Consider the following 26,637-nt stretch of genomic DNA (forward strand, 5'->3'; position numbering starts at 1 on the left):
TCTGTATTCCTGAGGCGCCTACACTCGCCGGAGGGGATCCTCGGCCTACCCCGCTCTGCGGGCCACTACCGGATCTTCTCACCTGTGGCATAGCTCTGGGTTCTCCCCATTGCTTGGAACTGTACTACACTATCCTGCTCTGTGGACATTACTTTTCCTTCCCTTTAATAAAGTCTCTACCTACAGCTGTGTCCCACGCCATCGAGACCAAGCATGCTGACGGCGAGGCTCCTCGCTGTGGGCGGATTCTCCTCTCATCTCAGCCCAGGGTTCACTTTCCTTTAAAAAAAATAACAAAGCTATTTAGTGCCTTGAGCATTACTTCCTAAGAGGGATTAACTTTTGGAGTAAAATAAGTGTTTTTGATATAGATCTTCAGATATCTGAAAGGTTTTCTGATGGAAAGAAATCAGTAGAACTAGGGGTCAGGAAATGAAACTCCAGGGAGGACGACTCAGAACCAACATCAGGAAATATTTCTTCACGGAGAGGGGGGTGGATGCCTGGAATGCCCTCCCAGAGGAGGTGATAAAGACCAAAACAGTGAAAGAATTCAAAGGGGTATGGGATAAACCCTGGGGATCCCTAAAGGCTAGAGGATGAGAATGAGGAAAAGAGCGCATGGGGGTAACTTGCTGATGTGGCTTGTACTACCCTTAACCAATAAGCCTTCATTCTGTTGATGCAACTCCATCATTGCTCTCTGCTTCAATGGCAGGGGGAATTGGATTCAGACAGCAGCTAAGGAGGGCCCTGACTTTTACAGGCTGGGAATCTGTTGAGCATGGGGGAAACCCGCACGACGCAGCAGATGCTACTGTGGGCTTGCTGAGAAGACTGGACGGACCATTTGGTCCTTTTCTGCTGTCATTTCTATTTTCCTATGTCGTCATAAATTGTTAAGATCAACCAAACTGATGTCATTTACATAAACTATGACAGAAAACCTTGCATTTAACAACTGCAAATACTCTTCCCTTTTCCCCTTTTCCTTTAATCTTTTCCCTTTCTCTTAATTCCTTCCTCTCCATCTGCCGAGTCCTCAGAGAAGATCAGCAGGTTAAAGGCAAGGCATCTTATTTATTGCACCTTTCCTAACTACCAGTGCAAACCAACTTAATCTTTCCATTTTTAAGAGATCTCCTCAAACTGGGAAATTGCTAAGTAACTTCTGCTTGAAGGCTGGCAGTAAGGCGCGGAAAGATCCAGCCACCTTTTCGGTACAATTCCCCCAGTGTCTGGGGATTACGTTTATTTATTTATTTTATTTATTTATTTATTATTTTTATATACCGACATTCATCTCAATTGAGATATCACACCGGTTTACACTCAGGTACTGTAGGTATTTCTCTATCCCCAGAGGGCTTACAATCTAAGTTTTGTACCCGAGGCAATGTAGGGTAAAGTGACTTGCCCAAGGTCACAAGGAGTGACAGCAGGACTTGAACCCTGGTCTTCTGGTTCATAGTCCACTGCTCTAACCACTAGGCTATTCCTCCTCCCTAGGCCAGCAAGTTTACTGCTTGCTGGCCTCTGTTATAAGTGCCCTGTCGTCTGCCTGTCACAGCACAGAGTTGTACTGTCTGTTACCAGGGCTGCACTTCAGATGGCGGTGCCCATAGGCAGAGGACCAGGGCTGGGGAGATTTTTGACCCCGGAAATCAGGCACGCGCCCGTGTTGCCTATTCCTGAATCCAGATGGACATTTACTGTCTATGATTTGTAATCTGCTTTATTTGTGGGTGTTTTGTTGTTATCCGCATTTGGCATTGTATTGGAGTTTGCAAAATACGAGTTTGCAAAAAACTTTAGCCAGGGGCTCTTGAGTTACTGTCGCCTCTCCAAGAAGTGTAAAATTTCAGAGTCAAACTGAAGCATTTGTGGGGGTTAAGTAATGGCTCAAATTATTATTATTATTATTATTCGTGTCTCTAAAAGCTCCAGACCAGCCCCCAGGGGCTCAGCTTACACCCGTGTGATATGGAACCGGTCACCCACGCAATCAGCAGGCCAAAGTGCAGGGGCTCCGCCACGCCCGCCGGAGGGGGCCCAGCCAGGCTTCCGGGAGGACGGACGGACGGACGATCGATCATGTCGGGCTGGCTCCTCACCCTCCTGTTCCTGGCGGCCCTGCTCTGCCTGCTGCTGCTGCTTTCTTACGCCGCCTACGTGAAATACGTGCATCTGAAATTCGATCACATCCCCGGGCCCCCCAGGGACAGGTAAGGCCCCGGGCAGCTCCAGGCTAAGGATAACGGGGGTGGGGGAAGCGGAGAAGGCCAGCGGCCACCATCTTCTTTCCAGCACCGCCCTCCCTGCTGTGCTCCAGTTCCAGCGGCTGGAAAGGAGCTGGGCGGCCAACGGAGAGGAAGGGGAAAAGAAAGAGATGCACAAATGCAGTGCACGGAGCAAAAGGAAATCGTGCAGGACTGGAAAGAAAGAAAGAGAAAAATGCCAGAAAGGCAAAAGCAAGGACAGAGACCCAGGCACAGGAAACACAGAGTAACATGAGCTAAGAGAAATCCACGCACGCCCAGGGAGAGACTCCCCGCTTCCTGCTCTGCGGGGAACAGGAGGGAAGGGGGCGATGCAGGAGCGCACAGAGCAGAGAACAGGTCAAGCTGTTCCCTAATTTAACCCCTTCTGCCCTTTGCAGGGAACAAGAAGGGAGAGGGTGATGTAGTCGTGGGCAGCGCACCGAACAGTGCAGAGAAAAGTTATTGTGCTCCCTAATGTTGATTCGCATTTTGTTAAAACGTTTGTGGCAGCAGGTACATAAAAGCCCCGCTGCTAGACGTGGATTAGTTGACCTTATATTATGTACACACACACACATTTCCTCTTGGTCCTGCAGACCAGTCCAGACAAGTGGGCTATGCTCATTCACCAGCAGGTGGAGACAAAGAATACCTTCCTCTTTTTGACATCACCTTTACCTAAATATTGTGGCATAGCAGGATATGAAGTCAGTAGTTCTCTCCCTCTGGCTGCTAGTGATGGCTAGACTGGGATAGCAGGAACAGGGGGAATATAATCCTCTGCGGGATCTGTATGAGTTGCTAAGGGACCCTGGACAACAGGTGAAACTACTCTTCCCTCTTAAAATCCAGTTCCAGCTGAAACTGCTGCCCATATAAAGGTGGGCCAAAAAAATAGAAAGAAAGTCAAACACTGAGAGATCAGTTGTGGTAGCTCGACCCCCCCCCCCCCCCCTGCAGCCAGCTTCATGGTGGACAGAGGCAAGAAGTGTCTCCAATGCGATAGTAAAAAGCAGAGCTCAATAGCAGGATCTTTTTGTGTAAAATGTGATATCCTGGATCCCCTGATGGGTAAGCAGAGGGCAGGCCAGCTGGGCAGACACCAGAGAGGCAGTGCTGGGGACGGAGGCAATGCCTGCTCAGCAGGAAACTTGGAGAGCAGTAGTTCAAGGGAGGAATGCAGATTTAGAAAATGCTGCTGACCCTGAATGTGATAATTAAACAGAGGGAAATCCTAACACAACTCTCTGATATCCTATAAGCTATATTACGTCACAGAGAGACAACATACATGATGTAATTTAATATTTATTTAGAAAACACAAGGTATTCACCTATCTAAACATTTTAAAATCTAAACTTACACATTCAACCACCATTCACACACCAACATAAAAATTCTGTGTTACACAAACAATTCTAAATTACAATTAACCAATACACATCGTTATTATAATTTTAAGACAAAGATTTATTTTATATTGCTTGACTTATTTTATCCATGTCCTGTCCATATCCTGTTTGTGTAACACAGAATTTTTATGTTGGTGTGTGAATGGTGGTTGAATGTGTAAGTTTAGATTTTAAAATGTTTAGATAGGTGAATACCTTGTGTTTTCTAAATAAATATTAAATTACATCATGTATGTTGTCTCTCTGTGACGTAATATAGACCCTGAATGTGAGGCAGGCCGGAGCCAGGTGGTGGTAGGCCCCAAAACGTTGGGACAGGGAGAATTTGGTGGAGAGATGGACATGAAGGATAGCATGGGGATGGAAAACAGAGCCCCAGATCTTCTCCTGAATATTCCGGAAGAATGCGAGGCAGAGGCAAATAGATCTTCCCAAGATATTCATCCCCCACCCGCAGCCTGCAGAGTGTAGGCACTGAAGATCAGAAAGGTCCTCAGGTTCAAGAGAGGATTTAGAGAGGAAACGAGAGTGTGAAGAAGATAAGAATTTGGCAGTGAGGCTCATTGGAGAGGAAGAGCTGAGCACTATTGCTGCCTGGATCTCTCACCACCACCTTAAACTCAACATGGCCAAGATGGAGCTCCTCATCTTTCCCCCCAAGCCCACCTCCCCTCTTCCTCCTTTCTCTGTTTCTGTGGATAACACGGTCGTCATCCCCGTCCCATCAGCCCGTAACCTTGGAGTCCTCTTCAACTCCTCTCTCTCTTTCTCTACGCATATCCAAAACTCTGCTAAAACATGTAATTTCTTTCATTATAACATTGTCAAAATCCATCCTTTCCTTTCTGATCACACTACCAGAACCCTTATCCACTCTCATCTCCTCCTGCTTAGAGTATTGCCACCTGCTCCTCACAGGTCTCCCGGCAAGCCATCTCTCTCCACTGCAATCTGTCCTAAATTCAGCTGCATGACTTATCTTTCACCAGAGTCTCTTTGCTCACAGAACCCCTCTTCTGAAGTCACTGCATTAGCTCCCTGTCTGCTCTCGCATACTGTTCAAGCTTCTCTTTCTCACCTATAAATGCCTTCACTCTGCAGCTCCTCACTGCCTTTCCTCTCTTATCTCTCTCTACACCCCTCCTCATGCACTCCACTCATCAGATAAGTCACTCCTATCTGTTCCCTTCTCCACTACTGCCAATTCCAGACTCCGTGCTTCCCATCTGGCTGCTCCGTGTGCTTGGAATAGTCTTCCTGAACTGCTGCGTCATGCTCTCTCTCTTGCAGCGTTTAAATCCCACCTAAAGACCCACCTCTTTTAAACCGCTTTTAAATCTTAGGCCTGATTGTCTGCTTTTAGTCTTGTTAACTATCTTTTCTTTTTAACCATTGTCTTGCTTTATGAAATACCCCAAATATCTTGTTCTGTATGTTTGCCTTACTAGATTGCAAGCTCTCCAGAGCAGGGACTGTCTTTTTGTATGTTTGCACAGCGCTGCGTTTGTCGTGTAGCGCTATAGAAATGTTAAGCAGTAGTAGTACCCTCATTGTTAAGATGGCACAAGCGTTAGGATTAATAGAAGAGCAGGAGGACGACATAGAGCAGGGAGATGCAATCCTTTTTTGGGATCAGAAAGTCTGCCCGAGCCTTTCCCCCTCCATTCGGCCATAAGGGAAATGATCATGGCAGGGTGGGATATGCCAGAAGCTGCCCTCAGGGCCAGGCATGTGATAGCAAGCTGGACCCTATACTGCGAGGGAAGGTGCAGGAGCTTCAGAAAATGGATGCAGTGGTAGCAAGGAGGAATAATGGAAGGAGGCTCGGCCCTCAAGGATACGCAGGATAGGAAGACGGGATCTCTGCTAACGAGATCTTTGGAAATAGCCAGCCGGTCTTTACAGGGGGTTACGTAGCCAGAGCACTGGGGAGATGGCTGCACCAGTGGCGCAAGGATATGGAAGGAGCAGATGTAAGTGCAGATGCGGAGGCCGCCAAGATTGAGTCAGGGGCAGCCTTTTGAGGCAGACACATGCGAAGGATGCGATTAGGGCCTCATCTAAACAAGTGGCAACAGTGGTTGTGGCACAGAGGTGCCTGTGGCTCAGACATTGGTCTGCAGACTCGGCCTCCACAGCCCTTTAAGGGGCACTGACGTTTTGGCAAGGAATTAGAAAAATCAGTAATGCATCTGGGGGGGAATCCAAACCCCAGAGGTTGCCAAAGGAGCAAGTTAAGAGGGAATTTCAAGAGTCCTCAAGGGCAGCTAAGAGCCCAGACAGTGTGCAGTAGGAAATATCCCAAGTCTTGTTAACAGGGACAAGCAATGAAGATGGCGCTGCTGACGTCTGTAAAAATGGACATTGGCCAGCCCCGTGCAGACATGAGAGAGCCTGCTCACTGCTGTGCACGTGACAAGCTGAAGAATTCATTAGCCTTGCTAGCCGAGCTGGCACAAAAGTGGGGCCAAAAGAAACACCAGCACAGATGGTGCTGTGTGAGTGGCCAACCCAGGCTACTCAATTATTCCTCCCGTTGGACTTACAATGTCTACCAGGCACACTTTTTATTTTTTTTATATATATATACAAAATTTTTCTTTTGCAAGTAAAACTACTGTAATCAATCGGTAATCGTTAACTAGAGAGGCTTGTGGTTAGCCAATAAAGTATATATGTCTATACCACTGCCCAAACAAAACTCTGTCCCATGTTCCCAATGAAAATAGAGAAAACCCCCACATCAGCTGATGTTTTGGGGAGTCCCTGCAGCGGGGAGTAACGTTCAAAAAGCACTCATCTGACAAAAATGCTTCCGTCCAGACACAAACGTCTCCGCTTTTGTTGCTGCAGTGTTTAGAGCGCGCTGGGTTATAGAGCAGGGCCCAAACGCTCCTGGCTTGCTGATATCCCTTCATCTAAATGTGTATTGAGAATTTACATGCTTTTTAGTTCCTGGTTTGCAATCTCTCTCTATCACATTTCTTCTGGCTGTTTTCACTCTCAGTTGTACTTGATTTGGAGAGCTTCATATGAACCGGGAGATTTCTCTACCCACCTTTAAAAAGATAAGACTGTGGTGCAGCAAAGGAAAGCTTTTCCTTTGTTAAATGTCGGGAGAGTGCTGATGCGATATCTCAAGGTGACGAACAATTTCAGGAAGTCAGATAGAACGTTTGTACCGCTTGGAGGTCAAGGGAAGGGTCAGATGGCATCTAAAGCATCCATTGCAAAATGGATCAAGGAAGCAACTGTGGCAGTTTATATTGGAGAAGGCAGGCAAGTGCCACCCAATCTGAAATCTCATCCAACCAGAGCCCAGCCAGTCCAGTCCAGAACTCACCTGGGGCAGTAAAGAAAGAAGGATGGATCCATTTATGTTTTTCTTGCTCCCTCTCTGATAGCGGGAGGGAAAGAAAAAGAGTTTTCTCTTTTTGTTTGTTAGAAACACAGCTCACGGGGTGGCCCCACGAGCCACTGTACTCACCCTGATGCTGCTGAGAGTGGCCCGGGACACTGTTGCCACGCTCCTGCAGCTGGGATGCCACCATCTCTTCGGAGCTTCCGGGCGCGGCCCCTCACACCGCCATGCTGCTCCTGTCCTGGAACCTCCTTAGGTGCTCGCGTGTGCATATGCATGCATTATATGGGCCCTGCGGCGGGAAACGCCGACTTCAGGCCGACCCGCTTATTTAAGCAAGGACCTTGCAGCATTACCTCGCCTCAGCAATGGGTTTCCTGCCTTGCAGAGTGTGTTGCCCAGTGTTTCTGATTCCCGTCCAGTCTTGCTTCATCCATCTTTGTCTCCCAGCCTTGCCTCATCCAGCACACATTGTCCATCCTTGCCTTATCTTATACGCTTTGTCCAGTGACTTCAGTAATTCTTCATCAACCCTTGGCCTGACTGTCTGGAACTTGAACTCTTGCTTGGACTTGACCACAATTGCCTGCCACCTGGACCTGACCATGATTGCCTGCCAACTGGATCAACCCCTTGCCTTTTTCTGACCACTCTTGCGAGCTGCCTGGTGTGACCTTGGACTTCCTGATTGTTAGTCTGCTGCCTGCCATGACCCCCGGTGTGCTTTTGGACTTTAGTTAGCTTTGTCACCTCAGGAACCTGCCTAAGTCCTGTCGGCCACCAGAACGCAAGGGCTCAGCCTGCAGGGGAGACGGCTGGTAAAGGTGAAGTTCCAGACTGTCACGCCACAGGGCGAATTCGCCAGCTGCCTGCGTAGGCCTTGTGGATTCGCTGTTGAGACTGCGTCAACTACACTGCAGCACAAAGGGCTCAAATACCCACTACCCTTCACAAGGTTTAGGGCTTTGCCACATTTAAGTTGGTTTCTCTCTCTGTCTCTTGGCAGTTGAGCTTGTAAAAAAAAAAAAAAAAAAAAGATATAGAATATAGAAGATATAGACATAGAGGTTATAATGCAAAGGAAGAGGAAGGGGGTTACCAGAGAAGGGAGAACAGAAGAATCCGTCCTGGATCTGATTAACTATTTGTCCTTATTTTTTTTCTTTTTATTTATAAAGGCACAAAGTATACTTAGCAATAGAGAAGAAGCTACTGATTTCATATCCTGCTATCCCAGAATATTTAGGTAAATGCGATGTCTAAAAGAGGAAAGTGTCTCTCTGCCTCCACAAGCATAGCCCATCTGGACTGGTCTGTCAGTAATCAAGGAAAGGAAATGAATGGGTAAATTCAAATTGCACCATCAAGTTATCTGGCATATTCAGTTCACCATGAATCAAAAAGAAAATTTCACTCTAAACGCAGACAACCCAGCTGAACAATTGATTCTGTAAATTGGAATGACCTTCATACATTTGCATAATTATATTGTATGACATGTCTATTCGGGTGCTTGCAGGGGTTACAATCATTGGTCATGGGTGCAGTGGTTCTTAGACATGTTTTTTAAGAAAGAAATTCTGGATTCTGTATTAGTAAATCGTAAATCTTCTACAATAACCCCTTTCTTTGAAAACCAGAAACATCAGATACCCTATTTTGTAGAAGATTTACAATCCTCCCAGTCTGTTCCTTAATTGGAGCGGACTGGGAGGAAACTGGGGGAGACCCAATTGCATCACTACGCGTAATATTCTAAAATTCGCGCTGCCCGCACATGCGCATGGCCAACAGATTTTATAACATGCGTGCGCACTGGGAACCATGTCCCCAAAGACACGCACAGTCTTTTCAAAATTGACCCCTTAGGTAATAGCCATTGCTATTACTGACATTAGTAGCATGGGATCTTTCTAATGTTTGGGTGCTTGCCAGGTACTTGTGACTTGGATTGGCCTCTGTTGGACACAGGATGCTGGGCTTGATGGACCCTTGGTCTGACCCAGCATGGCAATTCTTATGTTCTTAATGCATTAATAAGGAATCCTGAACAGTAAAGAATGCTAAGTGGATATGTTCTTTTAATAACAAATGCACCGATTTTATTTGTAATGAAAATTACTTTTAAAAAGTTTCTTTCTATATAAATATGTGTGTTTTTCACTCATGTTTCTCTCTGTGTGTACACATACCCCTGTATTACCACACAACCGCTATGTTAAAGTGAAAGGCTGCATAGCACAGGGATATTCCACTGAATTCCAGCCCTTCATCCATGACCCACTGTACACAGGCCATCAAACAACCCAAAAAGGCTAAAGGTTTATTTTTAGCACTGTCAGCCTGGTCTGAATTCTGGATAAGAGTCAGTGACCTTTAGGTGAAAAGGCTCCTTAGTGCTTTACTGCTTCACTAGTTTCCAGTGCTCTGGATAACTTGAAATCTGACATGGATGTTTCATTTTTCATTTTTATTTTATTGTATGCATGGTTTGTGGTGGTAGATTTTAAAAAATCATTAACAAATGTCTTAATGAATTAATGGATGTCCTATAAAATCTTATCTTTTATCCCACTCATAAGGAATAGTGGAAGGAATGATGTAACATGGATCAATGTCTGTCTGTAGGCACATTAACGCTCCAAAATAGGGATGCAAATTTGGTATGCAGGAAGAAAATGTGAATATCTTGGATGAGTTTTGAAAACCATAAACATCAGATTAGTATTTTCGCAGAACTGAGCCTCCAAAGAAAAAACCCATTCCTGTAAAAGGGCAATCCCCGTTGCTTTCTATGGGAAAGGGATGCAAGCCGTCAGAATGCTAACCAGCGCGCGCTTCCAAATGCCACCCCACCCCCTTCTAGCGCTCTCACGTGACACCCCCCCCCCCCCATACACACACATTCCTACACCCCCCACATATCCCTCCCCTACACGCATGCATATCCCCACAGTAACGGGAAATAAATGACTCTCAGCTTCCACCTTCCTATACTCACACCCCATCGCACACTTGGCCCCAGGGGCAGATTGCAGGAAAATAGCCCGGGGCTTGGGTTTTTTTTAAACTGGCCCATGGGATATCTGACTTCCTTGTGCACTTTCTCTGCAGCACGTATGTCAACAGCTCCCTACAGCATGCCAAGCCAATCGTTGAGAAGAACCATCATTTGATCTGAAGCCTGGCAGAATTGAGACAAAAAAAATCTCCAACATAAATTTCATGTTTTTTCTAAATAAAGCAGAGCTCATCTTAGACCAGGGGTGAGCTGCAGTCCCACTTCCACCCATGCAATCGGCTGGGCCTCCCACAAATTTGGTTACATCTCTCATACATCCCGGATTCCAGGTCTGGTGTTAAAAGTCTTGAACCAGATGCCAGGTAAATCAGACAACCATACTGCCAGCCTGTGGCTCGCACACACAATCAGATACAGACATTTGCTATTGCGCTGCTGCGCATTACTCATTCAGCGAGGACCCCTGTGCCCAGCACTGCCACATCATCATCATATAAAAGATCCTGATTGTTGCCAAACCTTCCTCAACCTGCAACAGCCTCCTACCCTGTCCCATTCTCACCCCTTCTTGGCACCCTCGCACTCTGCAAGACTCACTGGCTCCAGGGCTATCTGCCCCTCCCCGAGCTCAGTCCAGCCACCTCAGACAGGACAGGGGCCTCCTGGCTCACTCCTTCCCCTTTCTATGACAGCACCTTGCCTGCATTCCTCAGGGCCTCCCCCCACTCCAGCAGATTCTCGGTGACTGTGCTACACAGAGTCTGCTGCTTTTAGGGTTCTCTAGGCCAGTGTTCCCCCCCCCCCCCCCCCCCAACCTTTTCACTCCCAAGGCACACCTGCATTACAAATGTGTGGCGGACCAGGCAGTGCAGACGTGGAGAGGACTCGTATGATCAAAAGAGCTAGGGAGGCACTGAAAGCCCCACCTGTCTTGCTTCAAAAAAAAAAAAAAGAGCGAGGGGGCAAAGATACAGATGAAGCTGTCACAATGCATCAGTTCCCATGGGAGAATGGTTGTGGTGTGAGCAACTGGCTCAGTTAGTTACCTTGGCTGGTGCATGTGGCTGACAGAACTCCCAGAAGTCAAAGTAAATCACATCCAGGGCTCCATCTTACTCGGCCTGGGGAGAAGACGAGGCTTCGAGGACTCAAAGACCAGGGATGACGAAGGACGGTGGGTGCCAGCTATCTCTGCCCAGCATGCTGCCCAGTAATACCACACTCCGGGGCTCATGCTGTAGCTAGGTACAACTCTTCTTCTTAGAAACAGCTGTGAGACGGGATGTAAGAACGCTGAGAAATTGGGAGCGTCTTTGTGCTCTGTTTGGTGAAAAGAAGTAAGAAACGAAAGTAAAATTGTGGTGTGGGCCCGTTGAAAGATTGGGAGTGCAGCACTTTGGTGAAAACAAAGGTGAAATTGTGGAGAACTTTTGCTTATCCTCGGAGTGGAAGAATTAAGAGGAATTGAAGAGAGAGAGAGAGGATACATTTGGGTGAAATTGTTGGAGAAGATCGTTGAAGATTGGTGTGAGCAATGGTTCACATTATGCTCCCCTGAAGAAGCCTATTGAGTGGCGAAACATGTTGGGAGTATAAAGGCAGTGTAAAAGGAAGCATCAATTTGTGGGGAAATGGTGTTATAAAAAAAAAAAAAGGGAGTGCAAAATTGTCATAGAGATTTTTTAAAATTGTATGGATGTGTGTATGAATGGTAGTTTTTAATGATTGTGTTTTTCAAAAATTTGATATTCATTCGATGTTTCCGATGAAGAATAAACATTGTAAAATGTATTGAAGTGTTTAGATAAAATTTTTGTATACAATAAAATATTTCTAATCAATATATGTCACTAATTATGGTATAATGTATGAAAGTATGTGATATATTTTTATAATTGCTAATTTTTTAATCTTGTAGCGAGGATGAGGCCTGCATGATTGCACATGTTCTTAGAGAGGAGTTCCTGTCAGTTTAAGAGCCATCACTGATGTCTCTTGTTCCTGCAAGGGACTCAGAGCAGAGCCCAGGTGGTAGCCTGACTATGACCCAGAAGAACTGGGAAAGCAGGCTGACGTGATGGAGAGGAGTAAAGAACCAGCAAGCACTGCCCAACGTTCAAAACAGCTCAGAATTCATCAAAGCAGCTTTGGTGTCATCAGCCCAGTGACATCGTCAGAGAGGGACGCTGAAAGCATTGTTCTTCTGAAGAGAAAAATAGCTTAGAATTTCAACAGTTGAAAGGCTGAACTTAATGAGAGCAGGCGTTCCGTCAAAGTGCTCTGTTCAGTAGGCCTCAAAAGTTACAAAATACTTTTAAAAAGGGAGAAAGAACTGTGAAAAATTAATGGAGAGTGAATGAGCTGTGTGTATGTGAATAATATACACTGTAACCCAAAAAGGTAAGGTGAAGTCAGTATAGTTGATGTTAATATTAAAGCTGCAATGCGGGGGGGACTTATCAGGAGCTTAATGACGTTAGTAGAAAGACTAAAAAGTGCATGCCATCAAGGAAAATTATAATTTGTTCAGGGAAGAAGAGAGTCAATTGTAAACTGTCATACACCAACTTTCTACTGGGTCCAGCCATTGGGATAATAATAATGCTCAGTATCACCAGTTATTGACCCTGACCAATTCACCTTGTTTATTACAGAAGGTAACAAATAGAAAAAATTCATACAGTATTAAAAGTGCTGAGTGTGAAGGCGTGTTAGTCCTCAATGAGCAGCAAAGCACAGTTCTTCCCTTTTAGCTAGGGTTATTTAATTATCATTTTATTTCTGATTTGCTAGACCCAGTTTCTAGCAAGTTGTCGGAGAACAACACTGAGCGAACTCACATACAATAATCTGTGGAAGATTTTTCGGTACAGGGAGATAACTCAAAAAGAGAGTCTATTTGATAGACAGGAAGGAGAATCGAGAAAGAAGAATGAAGAAGAAGAGATCACCACGGGAGAGATAAATGTGTGCACACACCAGCACTAGTGGTACCACCAACACCAGCCATAGCAAGGGAACATAAAGAGACATAAAAGAAAGAGAAAGACTGATAGAAGTGTAAAAGGAAGAGGAGACAGATATATACATAACAGATAAAACAGACAAAGAAAGAAAACAAGAGGGGGAAAAAAACCCCTTACCTAGGGTGCTCTGGAGTTCAACTTTGTTGAATTGGGAACCTGAAAGCACCCAAGACGTGACAAAGAATCATTTCTTGGCTACACAACAGAAAGTTTTTACAGTATAAAATAGGATTTGGGGGGGTTTTTTGGTTTTTTTTTTATAATTTATACTTATCTGATGAGAGCTTTGAGTAGAAGCTTGGTTCTTGAATGCATTCCATTTGGAATCTAAAGTGAAAGCACCTAAAAGGAAAGAAGGAAAACTTAGAGATATATATTTATATACACATACATGAGAGTTAGGTAAAACAAGGAGTAGGTTATCATTAAATGTGTAGAGTAAGAGACTTATTTACTGAAGATTATCCCACTAGAGACCTCCCTCACTATATACAGAGATATTCTTGACACCCACACACACCCATCCATTTTCCAACGCACATCGTTTCCTCAACACAACTTACACCCCCACATATATACACACACATCCATATCTCCAGGTACTCCCATGCACATATCCTCTCCATAAATATCCAGCTTATGCAACGCACATCGTTTCCTCAACACAACTTTCACCCCCACATATATGCACACACATCCATATCTCCAGGTACTCCCATGCACATATCCTCTCCATCCATATCCAGCTTATCCAACGCACATCGTTTCCTCAACACAACTTACACCCCCACATATATACACACATCCATATCTCCAGGTACTCCCATGCACATATCCTCTCCATACATATCCAGCTTAGACACAGCCCATAACCACACACACATCTGCTACCTACAAACATACAGCCAAAGGCCCCCCCCCCCCCCCCCCCCGGCAAATAAAAATAAACACACCCCGCATCTCCTTCACAACCTCTCCCACCTACACAATCTCTTACCACTGAAAAGCACACATATACCAACCCCCCAAGATATCCCGACACTCATGCCCACACTAAAACCCTACAGCACTCACCTCGCCTCCCCTCTACGCACATCTAGAGACACACACACACATCCCATGTGCATCCCCCTCAGATACCCATTCCCCACCACAACTCCCCCCTCGACAGCCACACCCACTCCTTTTACAAATCTGTTGGAAAGCCAGGCCTATGCATGCTTTACCTACTTTTAACATTTTTTTTTGCTGCAAATATACAAAGTGACTTCTGTAAAAAAAAAAAAAAAAAAGATTGAATTAAAAAAAAAAGACAAAATAAAACAGAGTTTTGTTTTCTCCAGTTTCTTCCTGGGTCATGCCCCTACGCTGAGCAAGGCTTTGGAGAGTTACAGGAATATCCATGATACAGTTCTTCAGTGGTAAGTTAGAAAATGACGTGACATCAGACTCCTTGCATGCTTTGCTGCAGGCGGCAGCTAGAAAAAGAGAATGCAGCCGCTTGTGTGTGCTGGGAGCTTGGGGTACTACAGTGTAGGATTCAGCCGACTAACTCTGCAGTTAGCGGGCTGAACCTGTGTTTTTGAAACTGTTTCCCTGCCGCATGGGCTGAGTGCTGCCTCCCATGTTCATTGGGCAGCTAGATTTAACCGCTCGGAAAGAGGCCCTTCTCGGAAGCAAGGACGACTAGTACCAATATTTATCCTGACCCAGCCATCCCTTGCATCTTGCCGGTTGTATTATAACCACCTTGATTTGGGGCCATTTTTCAGCTGATGTGGTAAAGTGTGAAATTTTCCTGCAAAAGGGTGTTCTTGGGGGGAAAATATCGCATAAAATGCTCACAAATTTGCAATTAAAAACATTAAACTATGGGTGGTTTATGCAAATGTTTGCCCAAAAATCCCTTTGCAAAAATATTTTGAAAAAGTGGTTTTTGTATTCTGCTACATGAAAAGGTTTATTTAAATTTCCCAATAATGAGCTGCTACAATCCAAAATCATGCAAAGCAGCTCATTACTGGGGAATCTCGTGAAAACAGGGTGTGGAAAAATGCTTCCTGGACCCATATTTGTAAGGTGTGCTTATTGCTTATAGGCTGAGCCTGGGAGGCAGTGGTAATGCCTGAACTGCGGCACGGATTTAAAGGGCCCTCGCCCCACAGTATCCGAACATTTCCCCTCTCAACCCTTGATTGCTTCACAGGCTCTAAAAGTTCCACCCTCTTTGTCTTCCACAAATTATGACAATTCCCATTAGGGACCCGCCCCCCTGCTGGTCTTCTTGAAGCACGAGGGAATCCCCACTCATGTCTCTCTCATATGCCCCCTCATCTCTCTTCTCCTCTAGGGTATGCATATCTCACGTCCTAGGGCAGACCCCGCAGCATTTTAGTAGCCTTTTCTGGGGACATGATGGAGACATTCAAATGACAATTTAAAACATGTGTTGTCTTGTGGTTCCTGGGCCACAGATGGGAGTCCCCATCCTTAACCCTGTGGGCACTCCTGCAGCAGGAAGCCATGTTGGCCGGTTCCCCTGGGGCAGTAGATATAACATGGACTGCCACCAACCCAATCCTACGGAAGAGACAGTCGGGTGAGAACCAGGACCAACCTGGGAGTGAGCAGAGAGTCCAATGCTGTCATGTTGTGTACTTTTCAGCCTCACTTTCTCCTGATTTTCTCCGTACCCTTCTCTCATCAGCAGCCTGCATGGACTGGCATAATTTGTTGTGGCAAACAGCGAACAGCCTCTCTGAGCTATAAAGCCCCTCCTAAGTGGTTAGAAGAGAGTGCCGCGGAGTGACCCGGGCTCCTTCCCAGGGTTTCCAGCAATGCCTCCGCAACACTGCCAGTCACAGTAGTCCTGGGGCACCACGCCCCAAAAATCATTCCCCCCCCCCCAGCTCCAGCCTCCCACAGGGAGCCACAGAGCAACACACACTCGATGCCCAGCCCACTCACGTTGTGAGTAATTTATTGCACATCATGTGCCCAGTCATCGCTGAGAAAAGAAGTTTAGGCTTAACAGAAAGCTCTCCCTGAAATAAAGTACTGCATGAGGCAGTGACTGCTGAATGCTTTCCTGCTTCCTAAGCGCATCACTTTCTGACTGCTTTCCTCTTGTTTCCTGGCTAGGGCTGAGGAATATGGACCTATTTTCAGGATTAATATTTTCCACCGGGTCGCCATATATGCCATAAGTCCAGAAGCCATAAAGGTAACTATGGAAACCGCATCACTTCGTATCATCTATCATCTCCTGCTTTGCACTATCCTTCTGCAGGTGGGGGAACTCTCTAGGACATGTTTATAAAGCTAATTTAACAAAAACGATAAAGCAGGGTGTACGTGAGTATGGTTTCTGGGCATAAATTTGACACACACACTTTTTGAATAATGACCAAGTTTAGAAGATACTGTCTGTTGTTAGGTTTTGAAATCCACTGCTTGTGATATTTCTTAGACATGTAGTATGTTTATAATTTTAAAAAGCAAACCAGGCAGTAGCTTAGTGCTCTGTTCTGCTTCCCAAGCTGTCCTGGTAAACCCCACAGCCAGTTGGCTTTTCAGGATATCTGCAATGAATATGCATGAGATAAATGTGCATATATTGGAGCTCCAAAATGTGTATACGCAAATGTAGTCCTACACAATGTGAGCCGTTATCTTAATACAGGGAATGGACTGATCCTCTCGTACCCCTGGAGCAGAGCTAGGAATGAGCCAGTCCAGTAGGGAATGTACTGGGAGTTCAGAGAAGTTCAAGCAGAGTTGGACGTGAAAGTGAGAGTAAGGAATGAGAGCTTGGCGCAGCAAAGGGATTTTGCTGCAAGGAGCAGGAGAAGTAAACTCCATTAGGATTATCCTAAATAATTAAACTGAAGAGTTTGGAGGGAATATCAGGAGATAAAAAGAACCCATAGTACACTCCCTGCCTACAGGACGCTCCATTTGGAAGATGCACTGAGCAGTGGGACCAGCCAAGGGAGAGGTTACCTGGAGAGAGACCACAAGGTCTACCAAGGACTGTTTTGCCAAAAGAGCATGGGAACAGAGAACAGAAGTTGCTTGGCCTATGGTATCCCCCACAGTACCTTTGATTATGATTTGGAGGGAAAAGAGTGAGAGCACAGTCTGTTGGCATGGCAGCATAGACTGTTCAGTACAGAAGACTAGCACTGTTCAGCTGGAAGATTAGCCTTACTACTCTCACAGAATATCAGAGGAAACTTTCATCTTTTGCCAAAGGAGCAGGGATTTCTCTGGTGGATTTTTGGAGTCACACCTTGTTCAGCTTGTGAGGAAAGCATAGACTGATTAACTGCTTATTCAAAGGAAAAGGAGAATCGACTGTAAATAATTGGATTCTTTTGTAAATATTTCCACCAATAATAACTCGATTTTCAATTGTCTCTTCAATAAATTGAAGCCTTTTGGAATCCTCACATTGGGTGTGAAGTAGATTGTTGCATCTACCCCCGGTTTTTGTCCATCAAGGGTCCAATTCACCATCTTCACAACCCTACAACAGGGACTCATGCTCCTACTCATCCCAAAGTTATCTCATGTATCTTCGTTGTGGATAGCCTGGAAACCTGACTGGCTGTATGGTCAATAGAACAGGTTGGGGAACCCCTGTGCTAGGAGATCCATAGTTCAGAGTCCTAGATGTGGAATACTGCTGAAGTAGCCCTCGTGACCCCCGTATGAGAAAGAACCTACCACTGCTCTGCTGAATGCACAAGGAACAGCACTGAAAGTTTCTGTGGAGTAAGTTGCATCCCACTCCCTCGCACAGAGGAAGTCACTGCACTGCTTGGGTCTACGTGTGCAAAGGGATAAGACAGAGAAGGGCAATGGGGCAAAGAAAGCTTCTGTTAAACAATATTGTATGTTATCTATAAAAGAAGGATTACTTGCTATATACGATGAGATGCTGGTGGACAGGTTGTCAGAGGCATGGCATCAGTATCTCCCGGGAATACTTATATTGTTCAATAAACGATTATAGTTTACACTGAAAATCTAAATATTCTTGTCTCCCTGGCCATAAGCGTCCTAAAAAATGGCATGGCGCTTAACACTTCATTCAGCACTTGTTGTAAAGAGCTCAATGGAGTAGGGTACAGGGAAAGTTCCTGCAGGCATGAGCAATACAGGAAAGTATGTGGTGTGTGTTTATTCTTCTTCATTTCAATAGCTCCCCTATGAGGAAAGGCTGAAGAAGTTAGGGCTGTTCAGCTTGGAGAAGAGACGGCTGAGGGGGGATTTGATAGAGTTCTTTAAGATTAAGAGAAGTCTTGAACGAGTAGATGTGAATTGGTTATTTACACTTTCGAATAATAGAAGGACTAGGGGGCATTCCATGAAGTTAGCAAGTAGCACATTTAAGACTAATTGGAGAAAATTATTTTTCACTCAACGCAAAATAAAGCTCTAGAATTTGTTGCCAGAGGATGTGGTTAGTGCAGTTAGTGTAGCTGGGTTTAAAAAAGTTTTGGATAAGTTCTTGGAGGAGAAGTCCATTAAAGGCTATTAATCAAGTTTATTTAGGGAATAGCCTCTGCTATTACTGGCATCAGTAGCATGGTATCTTCTTAGTGTTTGGGTAATTGCCAGGTTCTTGTGGCCTGGTTTGGCCTTTGTTGGAAACAGGATGCTGGGCTTGATGGACCCTTGGTCTGACCCAGGATGGCAATTTCTTATGTTCTTATGTTCATGTTTTGGCAGTCATTGAAATTACCCAGCAAGTAATTCAGCTGTCGAAAGAGTTTTTTCCAAGGGAGCGACTCTGTCTGAGCCAGGGATTTGTAGGTAACGAAGGTTTCAGGTGGTGTTTCAGCAAGGAATTTGATGGTGTTTCCCTTATTTATTCCAGGTAGCTGTGGGGAAAATCTGCAAGAGTAGGGAGTGACTTTTGTAGTTAACATAGCGCAACGCACAGATGGGGGCAGTAGACGTACAGAAGGGATGGTAAGTCAGCGTGCTAGCGCCATCGTGGAACTGCGCCTGCTGTTGTCCAAGGATTCATTTTCCTCTGGCTTCTGAAAAGAAGAAAATAAAAAGGTTCCCAGAAATGATTGTGCAAGGAGCCTCACAACCCTTCTGACTAATCCTTAAATTCCATCCTTATTCAGCAAAAGTCCCAGAGCACTTTTTCGCTACTACTGACTTGCAGATTTCTTTCCTGTGGAATTTCTTTCCTTCTGGAAGGTGAAGGAACATTTGGCCTACGGAGATGCCATTTCAGAGTTATGCACAGAAATGGGTTTGTGGCTTTGCTTTCACTTGCATTGCCCAGTCCTTCAATTTGACCCTTAGCTTCTTGGTAGATTACGCCAACCAAACAGGGATAGAGTCAGCACATGAACTGGGCAGCACCCAGTTGTGATTACTGCATCAGAGCTTAAGCCCAGGGTAACTGTGGCTTTCTGCTTAGCGTCGAGTCATTTCCTGTACTGTTATCCTTTCACTCTCTGGTTTCTGTTCCAGGAATATCTGATGTCGCCACAGTGTCCCAAGGACCCATACACCTACAATTTGTTCTTTTATCTCTTTGGGAAGAGGTACGAAACATTTTTTAATTAAGTGGCCTTTCTCCTGTAAATATTATGCCTTGGCAGTACAACTCTAGGCTTGGATTTCAGGAGGGTTGGGCAAGGTCACCCCTTGCCTAGGAGCTCTCCAAGGAAGACTGAATGCTGCAGGAGATGGCACCGGTAGCCCCCTGCTCTTCCCTCCGCATCATTATTAAAGTAAGAGCACAACATGGCATTAAGAGACTCAGCCAGGGTCCTAGGTTGGGGTTCAGGGGGCAATTCTTCCCTCTGAGCCAGTTTGAATCACTGCCTCACTGTTACATTAGGGGGCACTATGCTGAGGGAGTGGGATCTCAGGTGAGATGTTCAGGAGAGGTCCTGCATGCTCCATGGAGACCGAAGATCCAGGGGCACGGATGTTAATTCTGGGGTTATTGAGTGCCTTCTCAGTCCAACTGTGCAGAGCGCCCTGCAGAAATCCCTCACATAGAAAAAAAAGAAATGTAACTCTGAAAAATAAATAGTTTGACACACTCTGCTATAAATATATCAAATTAATAATACCCGTATAGTTACGTGGCTTTCCAAATGCATAGTAAGAATTCTAAAATATCACCTTTTCTTTCCATTTTAGTTTTTCAGCCACTGCCCTCTCCCTACTGTAGGGAGAATGGCTACGAGTTCCAACCCACCTCCCTTTATGTATGTAACCCTTAGTGGGGTGTGTTAAGTCCCAGGGCACACAATCACATTTATATCTTTGGGGCTGCTCCGGCTTGCTGACTTGTCCCCAGCTTAACTCTCCATCCCTGGGGGGAGGGGGGATTCTTTTTATGGGGAAGGGAAGCTTTCGTTTATGGCCCAGATGATGAATAAAAACCCCAGTATGCTTTAACCTTCTTAGATGTGTCTGTTAGTGCTTCCCATGAGGTGACAGGCAGTAACAATCAGGCAGGACCAGGACAGGGTGTAAAATAATAGTTTACTGATTCATAATGTTAAATAAAGTCCATTTGTCCAAAAAGTGAATGTACATCTCACTTTGTTACTGTCTTTCTTTTGGGTAGGTAGGTGTCCTTGTCAGATATCTGGGTAGAGCCCATGGTGATCTTAAGTGCACATACTCTCTCATCAGCTGTAAGGGATTCCTATTGAAAGGGTCCCACTTGCATTGCTCCTCTACTCTGGGGCTTTTTGGAGGGAACCAGTGTTTCTCTCCACAGCAGGTGAATGGAGCTCAGCCAGGGGAGGTGACAGCACTCGAATGAGCTGTGTCTTTCTCTTCATGAGAACGATCGGCCGATGTTGACAACACAACATCGGCCCTGAGCACTTGCACCCCTGCTGCTTTTAAGGGCTCACCTATGTATAATTCAGCAGCTTCATGCATAGACAGGTGAATGCATAATTAAGGTTTAAAATTAGCAGATTTTCCTGCTCTTTTTCCAGTCCTTTGCCTCCTTCTTCAGGTTCAGTGAGTGGTCACTTTGACAAATGACAGTTGTTCACATTTGACAGGACACTGATGAACTCTGATCTTGGATTGGGACTTAGGGCCATAAAGAGAGGCCCTAAATGTATTTCTGGCACAGATTCACACACATCACCATTTAGGCTATGTTTCTCTTGGCCTCTTTTGGCTCCAGTTTGGCAGGGGGGGGAATCATAAATCTTTCCAGACCAGACATGTACAGAGAACTGCAGTCTCTGCATTTGGCTGCCCATAGCAGAACAGGGAATGTCCATTTTTACTGTCGTCAGAGAGTCCATCTTAGAAGAATTGGAATATTCCCTATACTCCTTTCACTTGTTTCCTGACAGCCTACGCCTTTAAAAGCTCTGAATATTTCTGCGTTTATGCTTCTGTCAGTGGAGCGCATGGCACTTCCTTGTATATTTTAGGCTTTTCAGCAATGCTACATGGCTCTTGTTCAGGTATTATTATGTTTTAGCTATTTTCCTTTTTTCCGATTGTGCTCCACCTCCAAGAGCCCTTGTCGGTCAGAAAGGCAGATACTAAATCTTTGGATTTGTAATGGGGACACCAGTCTCGTCACCAGTAAGACCTGGGTGAACTCTTGCTTTTTAGATAGAAAAAGAATAAGTTAGAGTAGAGGGAGGTTCCGTTCGAATGCAGCCCCTCCCTTTGAGGGCTCTGGAATGGCCGTCCCCCTGACAGTCTATTTAGGAGCTCTCCACAGTGAGCTCGGGAGGCAGTTCCTTTAGGTTTGCAAAGAGGTCCGAGCTAGAGAAGAGAAGAGGTTTGTCTTTAGTTGTTTTGCAGGCCCGGTCAGTAAAAGCAGGCTTAGCCCATCCTGCGGATCCTGTCCAGGGTCGGGAGGGCTTTCATTTTCCAGTCCATAGCCTGGCTGGTGAGGATTCTCCCTCTGAGTCTATTTTCAGGGATTGTTCAGATTTTTAGTGAAGGAGCCTCACTGGACACCCAGACCTGTCTTGCACACAGGGATTGGAGAACCCTGTGTGTGGGTTGCCCAGGGTGGTGGTGACGTGCTGACAGGACGGGGAGAAGAACTATTTTGTTAGAAGATCCGGGGGGGGGGGGGGGTAGATTGACTGGCCTTTCCTTCCTGCCAGAAGCAAGAGAACTGCTTGTTTCAGAGAGGATCCTTCCGAAAAAGAGGCTGTGTAAACTAAAAGAAGATCCTGAAGATCTGCTAACCTTGAGTAAGGAAAAGCAACATCACTAGGGATACCCATCCGGTGTTTTACCCCACTGAGGAGAGAGAGAGAGAGGATTTACTCTTTGTGCCATAGACTTTTTTCCAGTTTTGTCAGTTTGGAAGGGGTTTTGCCCATAAAAGCCCATCTGGGAGCTCCACTTCCTTTATTCCAAGAGAGTGGATGTTTTCCCTTGTCCCGATGCAAGTGAGTCCTGCACAGATAGAGGAAAGAGTCTGTGAGCAGACCAGAGAATGCTGTGCTGCTGCAGTTTGAGTTCTGTGCCATTCATCTCCAGTCTTAACAGTAAAAAGACGTTTATTTTGGACACTAAACCATTGACTCCAGAGTATTTCTTTTGTACTCACAATAAGGGCAACATCCTCCCCAGGGGAATTCAAAGAACATCAAAGGAAAGGTGTACAAAGGTCACCCCTATCACATTGGGCCCTGGAAGTTTAACTTCTCCCACCCCACCTACAAAGGATCCAGCCTTGGGAGAAGGGGTACATGTGAGAGACCCAGCCAGTGAGAGGTTCCGGCCCCAAAGAGCAATAAATATGTTCATATACCCACCTGTGCAGTACAGGCACACCGGGATAGGGTTACACATTAAACAGATGAGAGAGAGGAGGACCCCCTGCGGCAGGGAAAGAGAAGCTGTTCTGTTTGGAGAAGAGACGACTAAGGGGGGATATGATAGAGGTCTACAAAATCATGAAAGGACTTGAACAAGTTAATGTAAATCGGTTATTTACTCTCTCAGATATTAGAAGGATCAGGAAGCATTCTATGAAGTTAGCAAGTAGCTCATTTAAAACAAATCGAAGAAAATTCTTTTTCACTGAGTGCATAGTTAAGCTCTGGAATTCATTGCCAGAGGATGCGGTTACAGCAGTTAGTGTAACTGGGCTTAAAAAAAGGTTTGGATAAGTTCCTAGAGGTTAAAGGCATAAACTGCTATTACGGTAATTTATAAGGAATAGTAGCTTGTGATCTATCTAATGTTTGGGTGCTTGCCAGGTATTTGTGACTTGGATTGGCCTCTGTTGGAAACAGGATGCTGGGCTTGATGGACCCTTGGTCTGACCCAGTATGGCATTTTCTTATGTTCTTATGTTCCTGTCCAGTGAAACCAACAGTCCCCTCTGCCAACGTGGCCCCCCTCACCACCGCTGCACCCCTGGAGGAGGCAAATAACTCAAGCATGGACAGTTAAATATGATTTCTTTTTTTAAATGCTACATTTTCCTTCTAAAAAATATTAAAATTTAAATAATCTTGAAGAAGTGCATTGTCATTACTTTTAAAAATGAATGGAACAACGTGCCAGTGATATGTAGTTAATTTAATGTAATGGGTTGGAAACCACCATTCTAAGTTAATTTAATTCCTCCACAGCGGTGTAAACAACAGTGAAACATCACTCACATCAAAATATGACTGTTAAACAGCATCTGTTATCCAGCCTCTTACTACTGGGATTTAGTCACCCGTGTAACGCGTCCTATTAAAAAATATTACTCATTTTATTATCCCAAGAATTCCCACAATAAAATCAGCTTACTAAGTCGTTTTTCCCTTTTGCAAAATCCCTAAAATAAAAAAAAATTGTATTTCCATTACTTCATTTCCTTGCTCCATCTGCTGGAAAAGTGCCTACTTAAAGAAAGCAAGGGCACCTTATGGATTTTAGAGTCTGAAACGCTTCCCACAGGCATACGGCCCGGAAGCGCAGCAGCAGGCAAACAACTCTTACAATAACCTGTGTTTTCTCCATAAAGTCTGGGCTTTCTGTGCAGCTGTTTCGACCTCTAACCCCCTGCTCGTCCTTCCGTGTTTCCTCGATAATAAACCCTACCCTGAAAATAAGCCCTAGCTTGATTTTTCAGGATTTTTGGAGAAGGGCTTGAAATATAAGCCCTACTCCAAAAATAAGCCCTAACCTTTAAGTGGACGCGCGGCTCCACTCCAAGACTTGCCTGACCCCCCCCCCCCAAGGCTTACCGAAAGTCCCTGGGGGGGGGGCAGACAGGGGGTTGTAAAAACAAAAACAACCCCCCCTGCCAAAATGCACCCCAACCTTTCAATTTTACTTCATTGCACCCCCCTCCCGACCCCCCCCCAAAACGTGCAGAAATTGCCTGATGGTCCAGCGGGGGTCCCGGGAGCGATCTCCCGCTTTCGGGCCATCGGCTGCTAGTAATCAAAATGGCGCCGATGGCCCTTTGCCCTTTCCATATGACAGGGGCTATCGGTGCCATTGGTCGGCCCCTGTCACATGGTAGGAGCAATGGGCGGTACAATGAAGCAAATTTGAAGGGTTGGGGCGGGTTTGGGTTTTTTATTTCTTTTTACAACCCCTGTTGTAATTAATCAGTTTTGAAGGGTTGGGGCGGGTTTCGGGTATCGTTTCGGGGGGGGAGGGGGGGGGGAGCGCAGTCAAAATAAAATCGGCCCGGTCGGCCATATGATACCTAGTACTGTGTTTCCCCGAAAATAAGACATCCCCTGAAAATAAGCTCAAGCCATTTTTTCGGAGATAAAAAAGAATATAAGACCTGTCTTATTATCAGAGAAACACGGTATCAGCGAGCGGCTGTAGTGACCCACAGCTCTCCGACAGATTTCAGGTAGGGGTTAGAAGACCGCCTGACCCCTGTCAGCTGCTCCTTCTAAGGGTGCAGTGCCTTTCATTTCAGGGTTAGGGAACGTTAGAACCTCTCGCGGGTTTTCCAAGTCAGCTGCACTGTTGCAATTGCCAAGTAAGCCATTCCGCCATGCTTATGCACTTTTTGTGTTTCTTTTCTACCCTAGATTTTTGGGCAAAGGATTGATAACGGATTCCGACAATGAACACTGGTATAAACAGCGCAGAATCATGAACCCTGCCTTCAGCAAAACGTAAGTTTGAGAGCCTGTGAACATCTTTCTGCGCCCCATCACCATCCCTTACTTCTCACATGTCCTCAATGCTGCTGGATCTGCTCACTCTATTTGTTACCACTGGCGGTGGCTCCGTTGTTTCATCAAGACCTGCGTAATCAATGATGTTGTGCTTAGTATAATGAGGCGTACTGTCTATAGTGCAGAGTGGTACACAGGAACCACCAATTTAGAAAAGATGTATGCTATATAATACCATCAATCTCCCCAAGGTCTGACCTGGGACTTCCCCACACAAAAAGTTGCCCAAACCTGGGGAAGCCCCTGGGCCCCTCAAATCACCCGCCCCTCCCAAAAAATACAAGGGACTACACCAGCTCCCCACTTATCCCTCTGTGAGGGTCCTAGTTAGTAAAAGGGGCAGGAGAGATGCCTACTTGACTCCTACCCTTCCGACGCCATTTTGTTGTATGGCCAAATGTTTGTACAGCTGGCCTTGAGACTGGCACCATTATGACATCATTATGGCGCTGGTCTCATGGCGACCGGCACTATTTGGGTAGGCATCCATCCCACCCCTTTTATTTATCAGAACCTCCATAGACGAGGTAAATGGGGCTCAGGGTGGTTTCCCGTCCTGGCATGTTTTTCAAGGTGGGGACGAAAGGAGGGATCCAGGGGAGATCCTGTTTCATTTTGGGGTTTCTTTGTTTTTGCCTTGGGGGGGGGGTTTCTGGTACACCACCAACTTTGGCAGTCACCTTAATTTCCTGTTTAGTACAAAGGGTTGAACAGAAAAGAATGAAAGCTGAAGTATTATTGATTGATGAGCCTTGTGTTGCAATGGCCAAGTAAAATCACTGCAACAGCAAGGCATAGCAAATCTTTAAGACCAAGGAACATCAAGAAAATTGATGATCCCTATCAGGATAGATTTAGGACTCTCTAAGCTGTGCTTTTCCTGGGTTTGACTGCCCTCCTCAGGTGCTGGTATCTCTCCCACTTCAGTCTTGTAGCTCATGTGGCCTCTGTTCCACAGGCTAGTAGGCCTTAGGGGCCTTGTGGGATAGCCGAGTCGATTTCAGGCTGCAGACACAATTCACACAGGACTTCAGCCTCTCTTCTAATAGCTTCTACCTTATTTATATCAAATAGCATAGACGCAATGTAGACTGCTTACCTCCAGTACTGTACCTTCACCAGTACCTTACACAGAGAGCTTTCAGGAGCTGCCTTCTCCTTCAGCTGGACTCAGCCTCTTATCCTGCCCCAGCAGGGTCCTCCCCACAGAGCTCAGGCATCTATCCTGGTCCTGCAAAAGTTAAGGAGGAGAGGTAAGGCCACCTCACAGGCTCACATGGGAGTGCTGGGGCCAAGTTGTGTCCCATGCTTCCTGGTTCTTTCCTGACAGGGGGGAAAGTTCGTCTTGCAAGGCCCTTACATT

At 45.6% G+C, this 26,637-nt stretch overlaps 1 protein-coding gene across 1 annotated transcript in view; it reads left to right on the top strand.

Annotated features, from left to right (window-relative positions):
- Nucleotides 1-2,034: 2,034 nt before the first annotated feature.
- Nucleotides 2,035-26,637, top strand: part of LOC115089637 (cholesterol 24-hydroxylase-like) — a 48,572-nt gene continuing 23,969 nt past the window's right edge. The window contains exons 1-5 of the mRNA XM_029597761.1: nucleotides 2,035-2,225; nucleotides 14,427-14,504; nucleotides 16,225-16,306; nucleotides 19,582-19,655; nucleotides 25,125-25,211. Coding sequence (XP_029453621.1) covers nucleotides 2,095-2,225; nucleotides 14,427-14,504; nucleotides 16,225-16,306; nucleotides 19,582-19,655; nucleotides 25,125-25,211 — 452 coding nt within the window. The 5' untranslated portion in view covers nucleotides 2,035-2,094. The remainder of the gene's footprint in view (nucleotides 2,226-14,426; nucleotides 14,505-16,224; nucleotides 16,307-19,581; nucleotides 19,656-25,124; nucleotides 25,212-26,637) is intronic.

Source organism: Rhinatrema bivittatum, chromosome 4, assembly GCF_901001135.1.
Source record: "Rhinatrema bivittatum chromosome 4, aRhiBiv1.1, whole genome shotgun sequence".
Classification (NCBI taxonomy): domain Eukaryota; kingdom Metazoa; phylum Chordata; class Amphibia; order Gymnophiona; family Rhinatrematidae; genus Rhinatrema; species Rhinatrema bivittatum.